General features: G+C 33.0%; 1 protein-coding gene across 4 annotated transcripts in view; it reads right to left on the reverse strand.

Moving 5' to 3' along the window:
* The window catches only part of LOC106872962 (dnaJ homolog subfamily C member 5), a 103,400-nt gene that overhangs the window by 29,566 nt on the left and 59,508 nt on the right, over positions 1–14,326 (reverse strand). Inside the window, exon 6 of one of the 4 annotated variants that reach the window (XM_014920149.2) lies at positions 10,333–10,365. The exons of 2 other annotated variants lie outside the window; for them this stretch is intronic. In XM_014920149.2, the coding sequence (XP_014775635.1) occupies positions 10,333–10,365 (33 nt within the window). Of the gene's footprint in view, positions 1–10,332; positions 10,369–14,326 lie in introns of all 4 variants that reach the window. One more of the 4 variants, XM_014920147.2, reaches the window with a different exon arrangement.

Below are 14,326 nucleotides of genomic sequence, written 5' to 3' on the forward strand. Positions count from 1 at the left end.
GAATTGCCACCAAGAAACACTTGCAAGTAAATAAGTTACCTCCAAACATAATCTATGAGTAGTAAGCAAAAAACTTCACAACTGTAAGAAATTAATGAATGTGCAATGATAAATATTAAGTTTTCCTGAAATACACAAACTGTATATCAGTATGAAAGGTGAAGCTATCAAGCTGTAAATGCTCCTCCTCAGGAGGATGATCTAAAGTTATATTCTGATAACATGAACAATATCAAAAGACAATTAGAACTTGCCATAACATTCTCACAGGACATAAGACTGCTGTTTGAGCAAAATAAATGATCATACATGATAGTCAATAGAGGAAAGATTGCTGATCAGACAGAAAATGCAAACATCAATGGCTTGTCAATCTCTCCTCTCTTGGATGATGAATACTTTAGGTATCTTGGAAATGATGAAAATGTTGCATTCATTGGTGCTGTGAATAAAGCCAGAGTAACAAAAGAATAGTTTAGCAGACTCCATAAAATATGAAACTCAGAGCTGTTTGCATTTGATATTATAAAACTTTTGCAGTGTCAGTATCAACATTTGGGATATTAAACTGTATACTTGATGAAATCCATATCAACAGTAACATTGACGAGATCTATGTAAAATGAAGAGATGGTAACAAAAGAATAAGGTCAGTCCAAATGGCTTTTGAGTGGTACACACTATCACTCAAACAATACGTGCTGAACTGTAAAGAAAAAAAAAGTGAGTACATTACATGCGTACTCAAAAGAACAATATCTTCAGAGTAGAGGAAAAACTCTTGAGCAAAACTGACCTACCTAAACAGAAGCTTGGAGGAGAAGCATTCATCATACTAGAGGAAACAATACATGGATACATCTTTTGCAAGCTAGAGGATAACAGCAGCTTCGACAGGAAGAGTAACCTCTCTTGGACATGCGATAGACACATTACATCTCATGCTGGCCATGAACAGGATAAAGCTGCTAAATACCTGATAAACAAGAGAGACAAAGCTGCCACCAAACTTTCATGTTGACTATACTCCACCAATGTGAAAGATCACCTACCTCAGCAGATGCAAACATGCCATCAAAAGTTCATGAAAAAAGGCTACTTACAGTGAACTAATGTGAAACTTACATCTCTTGTACTCTGGTTATAAAATTTCATTTGTAAAATCATCATAGGTGGATTAGACTATGTATCTATGGATTTACACAAAACCCTAAAAATACTAGCATTTCCTAATAAAAAGCAAAAGAAACTGACATGCATCCTCCAAATCCAATTTATTCGAGACACAGTGAAAAGTTGTAAGATTCTCCATTTGAGATTTCTTAAATGAATATATGCACACACTTGGTTGTGTGCATCTGCAAGGACACCTATGAGAGTTGTCAGATAAATTTGTTTCTTACTTTCTAGTGTTATTTCACTTAAAACAAAAAATATTTTTATTGTAGTGTTTCATGTTTTGTTTTAGCTCTATTCTTCCTTTACAACTTTTATAGCTTTTGAAATTTGAATAAATTTCACCCCTTTTCAAACATATGACAATGGTATGCCCAGTAGGATAAAAAAAAAAGCATTTTTGACGCCTGCTTCACTTTGCTTTTAATCAAGCTGCCAAAGTGCCACTTCAAACAATTGTGCTGTATACAGGAGGCACTATAGCTGAAAGAACTGCACAGAAATAGTCTTTGTGCTTCAAGGCGTGAAATTGGACCTCTCAAACTTTTCGCATTTGTTCACGTCATTTCCAACTTGTTCACATCATTAAAAATCAATTGAATGAGCACATCCATGAGGATCCGTGCCAATCCACAAAGGAATAGGCCTAGCAGATAGAATGCACTAATGATACTGTTGCCCATAACTTTACTTGATAGGTAACGTTCCAAAACTTGGTGCATGTGTACCACACTGAACAAGAGAGAAACTCCAGTACCTCTCTATTGCCATTAGTTAGCTTTCTGGACATCAGGCCACCTGTGGATACTGAGATTTCTTTACTGCATTGTCACTGGTAATGAAAAATGGTGATTTTATGTCAATATGAAACAGAGCAAAGAATGGCTGAGCCCCAACAAGCAAGTAACACCTCAAGTCAAGCCAGAGCTGCATTGAAGCAAGATAATGATGCGTTTTATTTTATTAAAGAGCTTGGTTGAGAAGTTCTACCAGTGTATGAGAGAGAGAGAGAGAGAGAGAGAGAGAGACAGAGAGAGAGACAGAGAGAGAGACAGAGAGAGAGAGAGAGACAGAGAGAGAGAACATCATCAGATAATCTCCTGTTTTTTGGTTACTCTCCAACAGCTGAAAACATGGCTTGACAAATTCTTTGAGCCAAGAGTCAGCCATTTTTACTGTCAAGTCATTGACAAGAAGTCATGAACAAATGGCAGAGAATATATTATTGACTGCTTTGTTAAAACTATTGGTGAATAAAAAAAGAATCTGACAATACATATACACACATCTATATATATATACATATTTATACACACACAATCATCATCTGTTTTAATGCTCACCTTCTCATGCTTGCACGAGTCAGACAGAGTTTATTAAGGCAGTTTTCTATTGGCCAGATGTCCTTCCTGTTTCCAACACTCACTAGGTTCCAAGTAAGGTAATATTTACCCACAGTTAAATAGCATTTTTGCACAGAACATTGGAAATGAATGACATTTGTTTACAACAATCATGCAACGTCAAGATAATGAGACACAACACATCCACACACACACACATATACAGGTTGTGGGAGCATTTGAGGATACTTTATCAGTATATTACTCTCCTCAAACTAAGTAAAGGATTGTTATTTTTGTCAGATACTGCATGGCTGGTAATATGCTAACACAAGAAATGAAAAGATATGCAGTTATTTTTGCTATATTTGTGGTATACAGTGATTTAGAAATTGCTAACTTTCTAAATGTACACAAAGTTTAGATGGAATTGGAATCCTCTCTGGTAGGAATGTTTCAACCATATAAGAGAGGGAAAAATAAGACATTCTGAACATTTGGACACTGCAATTCATCCAGAAGGATCAAAACATTATCGATCAACCAAAACCAAAAATCTAACAAGAGAAATGACAGATGTGCAGATCCTTCTGATGTCTCCAGAAACTGTAATGGTTTTAGGAGTGGTAAGTAAAGAAGGTCATGTTATGCCACCCCATCTTCCTGAATGGACAAAGTATGAAGTATGCAATGGAAGACCATATGTGTTTCCACAAGACTCAGCGCATTCTCACACAGCCTACATAACCTAAGAAAGGATGTTAGACAATCTTTCTGGTTATTTAATACCAAATGTGGCCTCCAGACATGCCACATTTAAATCCCATGGACTACTTTATTGGGAGCACTGTTGAAAGGGGTAGACTAACTGACATTCTTACAATACCGTAGCCTCACTGAAGGCTGCTGCTGTCCAAGTGATGTCCAAAATTAATAAGGATCATTTAGTGCAAACATGTCAATGATTCCAATTCTGCACTGAAGCAGTCTACCAAGCTGAAGGTGGATTCATCTAATCTTATAAGAAAGTTTATCGAGAACGTGTGCACAAATTTTTTATTAAAATACATTTGGTTTTTGCTAGAATTAGACTTGTTTTAAATTACCAAATATGTCCTCAAATATCTCTTACACTGTGTATTCATAGATGTGTATATACATGTATGTATATACATGTGTGTATACACACATACACATTTCTACACATATATCTATACAGATATACATATGTATAGGTATATAAGTTTTGAAAATTTGCATTTTTTCCTTTGTTATCCTAATAATAAAAGGCATTATTTCAACATTAATAAAAGAGTTTGATATGGCCTGAAACAAAACTGAATATTTAATTGTATTATTTCACATTCAGCACTTAAGTGTTTATATTTTGTTAGACATTGGAAAGATTAGTAGTGGGTATTGTCTGTGCTCAGGATATCAATAAGTCTTGATCTGCTCTTGGTACTGATATCTCTATGATGACAGACATGGATAAGTTACTTAAAAGCAGGTCTAGAATCTTTACTGTATTATCCTTTCAGTGTTTTACTGTTCTGTATTCAAAACCTGCTAAAGACATATTAACTCACATCTTGGGGTTAATATAAACGTCAATGTGATTGACCTTGTGCTAAATCAAAATATTATAGTTTTGCATTTAAGTATAATAATCAGATACCCTTTTTTTAAAAAACAACAAAGCAAGAAATTGGTTTAGTAACAAATCAGTGGAGTAATATTTCCATAACTCATAGAATGAAGAATGGTATAAGGTTTACATTGGCAAGGTCTGAAGCCAAAAAAAAAAAAAAAAATGAAAAAAAAATGGTGTTAGGTGGTGGAAAACAGAAGCATGTGAAGCAATTTTAGTTGTGCAGTCCCAGGTCATCCCTGATTGAGCAAAGGAAGTTGATTAAATCATGAGGTGTGATCATCATAGCTTGCTTTCCAATTATATCAGTTAGACCTGCTATTATTATACCAAGCAGTTATAAGCAGGAGCAGAGAAAGACAGTCAAGTTTGGAAGATCAACACTTATTGCAATTAAAAAACAGTGTGGAAATGAAGCATGATAAAAAGAAATATGATGAGAAAAGATCTAACAAGGTGAAGAGCTTTCTTCAAAATACAATCACAAGCAGAATAAAACATATCACTGATGAACATATTCTGGCTAAGTAGACTTAGTACAATCATCACAGTGTAGTGGAATGCATATTTCACTGATAGAGTTTTGGCAATCTAAAAATTTGATATTTATAGAAAAGACTACTCAAGATAGCAAGTCTGAGAATGTATATATAGAATGAGTAGAATCCCCCAAATAGAATTTGCAATGAGATAAAGTGATTATATTTGGTATCTAAATTCTGTAATATTGTTATATTTTCATAGAAAGGTACCCACTAGAAGTCATGGATTGAGTGGAAAAAAGGAATGAATACGAATGCAACAAGTTTAGATATTGAAAATAACTGATAAAAACAACTATCAAAGATTAGCTTTAGATGTTACATATTTATGGCTTCTGTAGTGAATGAGTTTGATTTCACTAAGTTTGCACATATTTGTCAAATCTATCGATATTAGCTCTGAGTAACAAATCTATCAGATATTAGCTCTGGGTAACAGCATACACTAAATGATGGAATAAATACTAGATTTTTGAGTTTAAGTCTTGACTATTTCAGTTTCCATTATTACGAATACAAAAGTTAGATTAAATACCAAAGCATAGCATTGCAAGAATATTTCATTCACATAATAAATATATATATATATATATATGTGTGTGTGTGTGTGTATATATATACACACACACACACATTATTTCTACACTAATACAACAACCAACATAGAAAAAGCAAATAAAATGGTTTAACATTAACTTCCACCTAAAATCTTTGGATAATTTCTACTTTGAGTTAGTTTTCTAGGACATCATTCACACACATAAAACACAAAAATAAAAGTTATGAAAAAAAAAAGGACTACACAAATTAACAAAACAGCTACATTTCAGTTTCCAAACTTTTAAACTTTAAAAAAAATTGTAAATGAATATAAAAAAAAAAAGGAAATTTCCTTCAAATATCAAAAGCTGTTGGTTTCTGTTGTAAAACTTCCCATTTCTCCCACCTGTAAATATGAGGTAGTTTGGCTTCTAAAAAATTCTTATTCTCATTTTTATGATTATTATATTATTACTGTTGTTGCAGCATAGAAATATGCAATATCTTATGCGGTATATAATTTAATACCTTTAAATTATTTTATATTGAATAAAGTAAAGATAAAATCATAATTAGGTTCCATTTTAAAATAAGTATAATGGGAACAATTCACATAATTCTGAAGATAAACTTAAGAAATCTACAAAACAAGAACACTTATTTTTAAAATAATAAAAAACTGATTAAAAAAATTGAAGTGTTCCAACTGTGCTGGCTATATACAATCTTAGAATTTTATTGGTGGGGCAAGGAGAAGAAAATAAGCTAACCAGAGGAATGAGTTATGGATGCTTTTTTTTTTGGAGAATAACCCTAAATATCAAAACCTACATGATACAAAGTTTTGAAAAAGTTAATATCTCTCATGTTTCCAAGGTAAGGTTGGTGTGTCCTTATGTTATATCTGTATGACTAAGCTTCAAACAAAATTCTACAATCTCGAAATAAGTTATTATGGAAGACTATTCTATACATCCTATATAGAGGGCACAGAACTAACCAAAATTTCATGAAGCCAGGTTAAGTACAGAACACATGGTTATCGAGATAAAGTAAAATTAAACACAAACTGTAATGGCAGGGTCACTTCTTGAAATAATCTAGAGTTGCATAGAATATCTTGCATATTGCTGAATGAACACAAATAAATGCTATTTATGAAAGTTCTCTTGCTATGTAGACTCAGTTGTAGTATTGAATGTTGGTACTTATATCATATCAACCAGCACTTTTCTTAATTTGATTTCCTGAGGTCAACATACTAAATTACCATTTAAAATAGAATTTTTGAACTCAACTTCAAGTTGTTTCAACATATGTATTTTTATCATCGCTATCTTCATTCTTATCATCATTATGAAAGTGAGCTGACAAAATTGTTACCGTGCCAGAAAAAATGTTTTGTGGCATTTCTTCTGATTTAATGTTTTGCGCTCAAATTCCACCAAAATCAACCTTGCCTTTTATCCCTTCAGGGGTTGATAAAATAAATAACAGTTGAACATTGGAATCAATGTAATCAACTTACTCCCTCCTCCTCCTCCTCCCAAATTGCAGGCCAAAATTTGAAAACATTAAGATACAGATAGATATGTCCAAGGATCAAAGGAGTGGACAGACCAAGTTTAACTTCAACAACTTAATTGAAAAAAAAAAGGGCCATGTCAGAAAATCTTAAGATAATTTGTTATTTCAATTTATGAGTGGAATTTATCCAAATATCTTAAGTACGTTAAACCCAAGTTAAACTCCATTTGCATCCTTTTAATCAACTGCCTTTGCACTTGCAATATTGGTTCTGTGGTTTGGTTGTCCAATATCAATGTTTATGTGGCTAAATTTTACCTTTTAATAGCATCAAGCAGTGCTTTCCAAAGTGACTGGTGGAAAGTTTTAAATGGAGACTGGCTGACAAAGCATTAGATGAATTTTGTAATTTACCTAATATTCAGTTCAGACATGGCTAAGTGGTTAAGAGGTTTGCTTCCCAATTACTCGAATTCTTGCTGAGTTATGTGTAGCACCTGGGGAAGTATCTTCTACTATAGCCACAGGCCGACCAAAGCCTCGTGTGTGAAGCTGGTAGAGGGAAATTAAAAGAGGCCGAATGTATAGTTGTAACATGTATATATGTGTGGATGTCTTGGTGTCTCCTTGTCGTGACATCATGCAATACTTGTAAATGAGTGTCCCTATCATGCAAGTGGTGTCATTCATTTTCAATTTTCTGTGAAAACATGTCTGGCCATGGGGAAACAGGTGAGAGTTGGCAACAGGAAGAGCCATAGAAAATCTGCTGCAACAAGTTCAGTCTGACCCGTGCAATCATTGAAAAGTGGACATTAAAATGATGATGATGATAACATATACAGTTGAAAAGTTAATTTAATGCTGAAACAACTCAGGACCTGGGAGTCCTAAGTTTTAGATGGAAATTTATTAGGATGCTGATTACAGGGAATTAAACCAATCTGAAGTATTGGTTGGTCGGAACACTACTTAAATCAAGTCTACTAAGTAAAATGAGTTTCAAGAGTAACACTTATTTTCTTCAATTAAAAAAAACAAAAAACTATGAAGTTGGCATAAGAAATACAAACAAAAGGGAAGCCTACAACCACAGAGATTAATATCTAGTAAGCCTACTTACTACTGCTTCAAAATAGCTATTTCATTAAGGGCTTCAAGTTGTTCTATTTCTCTAAATTATCTTTTCTCTTAATCTTAGTCAATGTCCTATGTGGTTCTAAACAAAACAATAGAATCCTGCCAAAACAGTTCATCTGGGAAGTGGTGGTGGTGGTGGTGGTGGGGGGGGACTAAAAAACTTGAAGTAGATTTTACACAAAATTTAAATTCGAGAAATAAGATTTTGTTTTTGATTTAGAACTTTTTTGTCTTATGGGTTGTGCTGATACAATAAGTTAAAGCTGTACATTGCTAGTGCAAGGGAAGGGAAATGGAAAAATAGGCTTTAAATCTCAACAGCTTTTATTGATCTGAACAAACTTTATTGATATGAATAACAGTAATTGAAACATTGAATTTTGAATAGTTCTTAAAAACTATACTCAGCTGCAAAGTTTACTTATTATAGTGAAGAAATTTAATTTTTCTAAGATTTATAAACAACAGAGAACTAAAATAGCTTTCATACATTCTAAAATCAAAATTAAATTAATTACTGATTTACTGAATATGAAACAACTGTTGGCTATGAAATAAAAATGCCATAAACTCCAATCTCCAATTGTCATTATTCATATTCTGTGTCAGAAATGGAACTTGCAGATTTTCTGTTTTATTTGAAACAACAGATTCCTAAGGGGATATATCTCCCTTTTGCAATTTTCAGTTAGCTGCTGTCTGCAGAAGTGTTTCACAAGGTAAAAACCTACATTATCTTATCTCAATACATACATATTGAATATTTTCGGGATGGTGAACCCAGGATTTACTCATCAGATGAATTAGTGGGATTGTTCACCGTAAATAATCTTAGGTGCTTCTTACTACTCAATGTGAACCCAGAATATATCTGAGTGCTTGTATGGTACTCACCTGTATAATTTATCCCCATATACTCATCATATATATATATATATAAATTTATTAACGAGAATAAACATTTCTCCTCTTACAAGTTCCAAATTCCTTACCAGTAGTCAAAACATCTAAATACACAAAAAGTAAACTCAGTAAATAGTTTTTTTTTTAACCTAAAGGTGTCATGACTAGGAGATTAAGATATTCAACAACTGACCTTACTATTGTGACCATTAAATGAGTTCAAGCCCTAGTATTGGTCATTATGTGATGGTCAAGTCACAGAACTGTTTCCATAAATTTTTTTGAATAATATCAAGTTCCAGTTCTACTTATTTGCTGATATATTTAGAAATGTCCAGCTTATTAAATATTGCACTGTATAAGTCCTACACAACATAGTCTTATATGGAAAATAATTGGAAAAGGAGGGAACATAAAATGATTTAAAGTTGTTTTTTTTTCCACACCAGCATTGAAAGATTAGTCATTTTTATTAAATCAGGTATTTGTAATGACCCTTTTTATTATAGGCACAAGACCTGAAATTTTTTTTGGCAGGGTAGGGATGAGGGGTAAGTCAATTACATCAACTCCCAGTGCTCCCAAAAGGATGAAAAGCAAAGTTGACCTCGGTGTGTGTTTTAACTGACGTCTAAAAGTATTATACTGATGTAAAAATAATCAGTTATATAGATATGAAGCAGTTTACCTTTTTCTTTAATAGTCATATTAAAATTATCATTTAGTTATTTATTCACATTCAAACTAATAAATCAATTTCAATGTAAGATTACAAATGACTAGTTAGTAATGAAAACTTCCACTGTTTCACTATTCTACCCTGACAACAGGTTTGTTTTTATTTTTAATTAACCAACCAATCACGAAAATATAAATTTATCTATCAAATTCATAACCAAGTGAATGAGAGGGTTACCAACTGAAAACCATATTCATGTAGTGCGTCTAGAGAAATTTGAACCCAAACTGCTGTGCTGGTCACAAACTGAGAAGCTTTTAGATAGAGGACTACTAGCTAGGCAGTCTGATGCCACTATAATATTGTGTGTGCATACACACACACATACAACAAATCCTACCACCTGAACTTATTTTAGACTTTGAAATTTAAATCTTACATATTTAGTTACCATTGTGACATAACGCAATATCTGGCTTAGTTGATCAGTTCTTAGGGTGTAAATTCAAAAGGAATAATTTTTAATGATCTTTGAAATAGAAAGAACCAAGAACCAAATTCACAGAGAAAAGAGTGGTTAGTGCATTAGTAATTCCAGTAGTGTTTGAAGTAGTTAGAGGAATGGGTTATTAAAGTAAATAAAAATTAAAACCAACCAAAAAATAAAGTTAAAATAATAAATAAAAGAGGAAGTTAAAAATTAGGAGCAAGGCTTGATAGGATGATGAGGAGGATTCTGCTGAGAAGTGAAACACCAGGACCATGCAAGTTTGATAGTTGAAGGAATGCAAGGAACTTTAGACCCTGCCAATGGTGTTTAGCAAATCTTACCCGTGGCTGATCAAAGTCCCCTTTTTCAGGATCCTTCTGTAACAACAAAAACTAAGGGTACTAAATTTACTGCTGGGAAAGGTTTTAAAATGTTAAACATGAAGTGAAAAGTATGGATTTCTCTTCGAAATTCAATGAAATCAACTGTATCTTTCTGTGTCTCTCTTTCAAATTATATTTTAAACACAAGTACAAAAAAGTAAAAAGAAACAACAAAAACAAAAAATATTTAGTATTCTTGTAGTACATATTAGCAGAATTATTTCAATGGTATTATGGTAATGTAAACACTAATATAATTTTAATATTTTTATCCAAGATTTTCTCAATAGTTTCTTTATTCCTGTTAGGAGGACTTGTGGTAGCTAAGTGCTGGAGATGGTTCTAATGAATCACGGAGTTGTGTAGGTAGAAAGAATTACTCGTGTCAAAAAAAAAAAAAAAAAATGTAATGATTCATGTAGTAATTGAGACATAGGAAGTTAAATGTAAGATCCTTAGAAACTAGAGAGGAAAAGATAAATATGGTCAATTACAATGAGTGAAGGCTGAGTGAGGCAGGTTAAGATAATGAATAATGACAGCAGGTTGAGATATAATGGTTTTTGTTTGGATAAATAAATGGATGGAATCTAATGGATATAAAGGCACTAAAAATATAGAGAAAACAAAGGAGAGAAAGAGTGAATTAAGAGATGAGAGAGAGTTGAAAATAAAGCATGAGGGAGTTGAAAATAATGTATGAGAGAGAGAATTGAAAATAATTTATGAGAGAGAGAGTTGAAAATAATGCACGAGAGAGAGAGAGAGTGTGTGTGTTGAAAATAATGAGAGAGAGTGTGTGTTGAAAATAATGAGAGAGAGAGAATGAGCTGAATATGAATAATGAAAATTGTAGAGAATAGTTTGAGATTGAATAATTGGAAGTAAGTCAGATTTGAGAATGCACAATGAGAGAGTATGAATGCTGTATAGAGAGAGAAAGAGAGACAGGGAGGAGAATGTAGACAATTCAGTGTTATTTAACATATTTTTGATAAATTAGACTGAAATACAGAAAAACAGAAAAAGAATGTTTATCACATGACAGAATTGAGACTATTGTAGAAAATATGAATATAGGTGTAAATCTTGCACTTAATTATGAACTATTCCAAAGTCATGGCTGCAGTCAGCTGCTTGGACTGGGCACTAATTTTTACAGTTTTAATTCTCAGTCTATTTGTATATTCAAGGGAAGTAGAAATAGAAGAAAAAAGAATAAAATAACCACAATTTCAAATGGATTTGGCATAGATACAACTTAGAAGCCAATTGCTAGCAACTTTGCTTTTAAATATAAATGAATTTTTTTGTCTACTCTTTCTTTGTTTCTTAATTTACCAAAAGCATTTAAACAGACAGAATAGACCATTGAAAATATCCTGAAAATATATAAATGAAAAGGTGCATAAAAAAATATAATAGAAAACAAAGTACCTAACTTTAAATGATTATGTGTGTGTGTGTATATATACACACATGTATGTATATATGTGTATATATGTATGTATATGTGTGTGGATATGTATGTGTGTGTGTATATATATATATATATATATATATATACACACACACACACACATGTATATACACACACATGTATATGTGTGTGCATATATATATGTGTGTATATATATATATATATTGTGTGTATAGATATATATGAATGTGTCTGTATGTATATATATGTGTGTATGTATATATACATGTGTATATATGTATGTGTGTGCATGTATATATATGTATGTGTGTATATATATATATATTTGTGTGTGTATATATATGTGTGTGTGTGTGTGTGAATATATATATATTTGTGTGTGTATATATATGTGTGTGTGTGTGAATATATATATATATAAAGAGAACAGAAGTAACACAATGTTTTACAGCAACAAAGCAAGAATTTGAAGTTCAATTATAGTCCTTATATTACAACTTAGCTCACATACACCAAAAGAGAGAAAGCTTTGTTTTATACTAACATGCATTATAAATTAAAAAGACAGAACAGAACACAATAGTGAAGAGAAATAACATTTCATATACAACCTACTGGAATTTCTGTATTTGTAATATTGATAGAAACCATGAAGACTACTCTGTGTAGAAATTGTACTAAATATAAAAGTAAATATTCTAATTCTTTCTCTGTGTGAATGATGATAATGAGAGGTGAAATAAGTTTAATGGACAGTATAAGTTCAGTGTTAGTTTACAACTGAACTAACCTAGTTACTGTTCATCAATGTTATGAACTAGATGACAACAACTGTGATCAGAAGTATCTTAACATTGAGATTGGACTGGCAAAAGACTGATAATGGCTTCTTAATTTTACTTAAATTAGGTGGCATCCAATTCTTGTGAAGAAAACAATGAGCATTATGCCAATGCTGCTGACTGGTAAAAAGCACCATTCAAGCATGGCTGATGCCAGTGCTGCCTGACTGGCTCCCATGCTGGTGGCACATAAAAAGCACCCACTACACTCTTGGAGAGGTTGGCATTGGGAAGGACATCCAGCTGTAGAAACCTAGTCAAATCAGATTAGAGCTTGGTGCTACCTCCTGGCTTGCCAGTTCTTAGTCAAACTGTCCAACCCATGTCATCATGGAAAGTGGGTGTTAAATGATGACGATGATGATGATTATTACTGTTATTTTATTATCATCATTATTAGTTAGGCTACGAAGAAGGAGCAGTTTCCATTCCCTTCACAAGCCCTCTGTGATAATTATGAAATTGATGCCATAAATATTGCATTTTAAGTGTTGCAAGTTGATAATGAAAGGAAAAACAAGTGCAGGAATAAACTCCAAAGAGGTGACATTTTGAAGAGGAAGAACTGGGTATAGCATTTAGTGCAGGGCTTTGGAGTGGGGTTGAACACATGAAGAGTGACCAGAAGAGGGGAAACAACTACGTGGAGAGTGCTTGAGTGGAGTGGGGTGTGAAGTTAGTTAGCTAGCTCTGAAGAATAGAGGCTATCACAGTAGGTGGAGTTAGAAGATGTGGGTCAGAGTCTAGAGTATATCTGTGGGTGAGAGGTTAGAGAGTGTCAGTGAGGAACTTTATGATAATCAGTTGTGGTCTTTCTCTGGATATGGTCTAGGTCTGTGTGTCTATAGCAGCACCACCATCCTAGATGTGAGAGCAGTACTCTACTGAAAGTTTCACCTGAGCTTCAAAGTGAGTTAATAACTATTGCAGGTTGAAGTATTTTATGGCTCTGAATAAAATGGCCAATCTTTGAGATGTCTTTTCTATGCTAAGAATGTGTGTTCACAAAGCAAGATGCTCTGCAAAGTGAGATCTAGCATTTGAAAATTGCAAGGGTTCTAATTGTGTGCTGTTTACATTTAGGGAAGGTGAGGTGCAATGATTCATGTATTTATTATAAATAGGTCTATTTCCCCACTCTGCAATGGGTTGAAAAGACAGCCTTCTAAGTCCTTGAAGGATATTATTAACAGCTGCTGCATCATCATCATAATCATTTTAAGTTTACTTTCCATGTTGGCATGGGTTGGACAGTTTAATAGGTTACAACAGGTCAGAGGATTACATCTTGCTCTGACATTCCAGTTATCTACAGCTGGAGGCCCTTCCTAACATCAAAGCTACAGAAGCTGTCTTGTCTTTGGCAAGGCTAAAGAGTCCTCTTGACCCTGTGATGTCTGTATATCTTTTCTAAAACTCTGTAGTAAAGGAGTTATGAATGGACTCATAAGAAACTATTCAAACTAGCATTCATTACTTGTAGCAATCTTCACTTGTGAATTCCACAACAAGGATTGGATTTTTTAACCACTTAAACATATATATATATATATATATATATATATATCTCATGATATTAAAAAATTACCCCCATCAATAGTAATACTTCTTATAATGACATCAATAGTATCACCAACATCAAACATGTTAGAGAGAAGTCTTTTACTAG

This window comes from Octopus bimaculoides, chromosome 15 (genome assembly GCF_001194135.2).
Source record: "Octopus bimaculoides isolate UCB-OBI-ISO-001 chromosome 15, ASM119413v2, whole genome shotgun sequence".
NCBI lineage: Eukaryota > Metazoa > Mollusca > Cephalopoda > Octopoda > Octopodidae > Octopus > Octopus bimaculoides.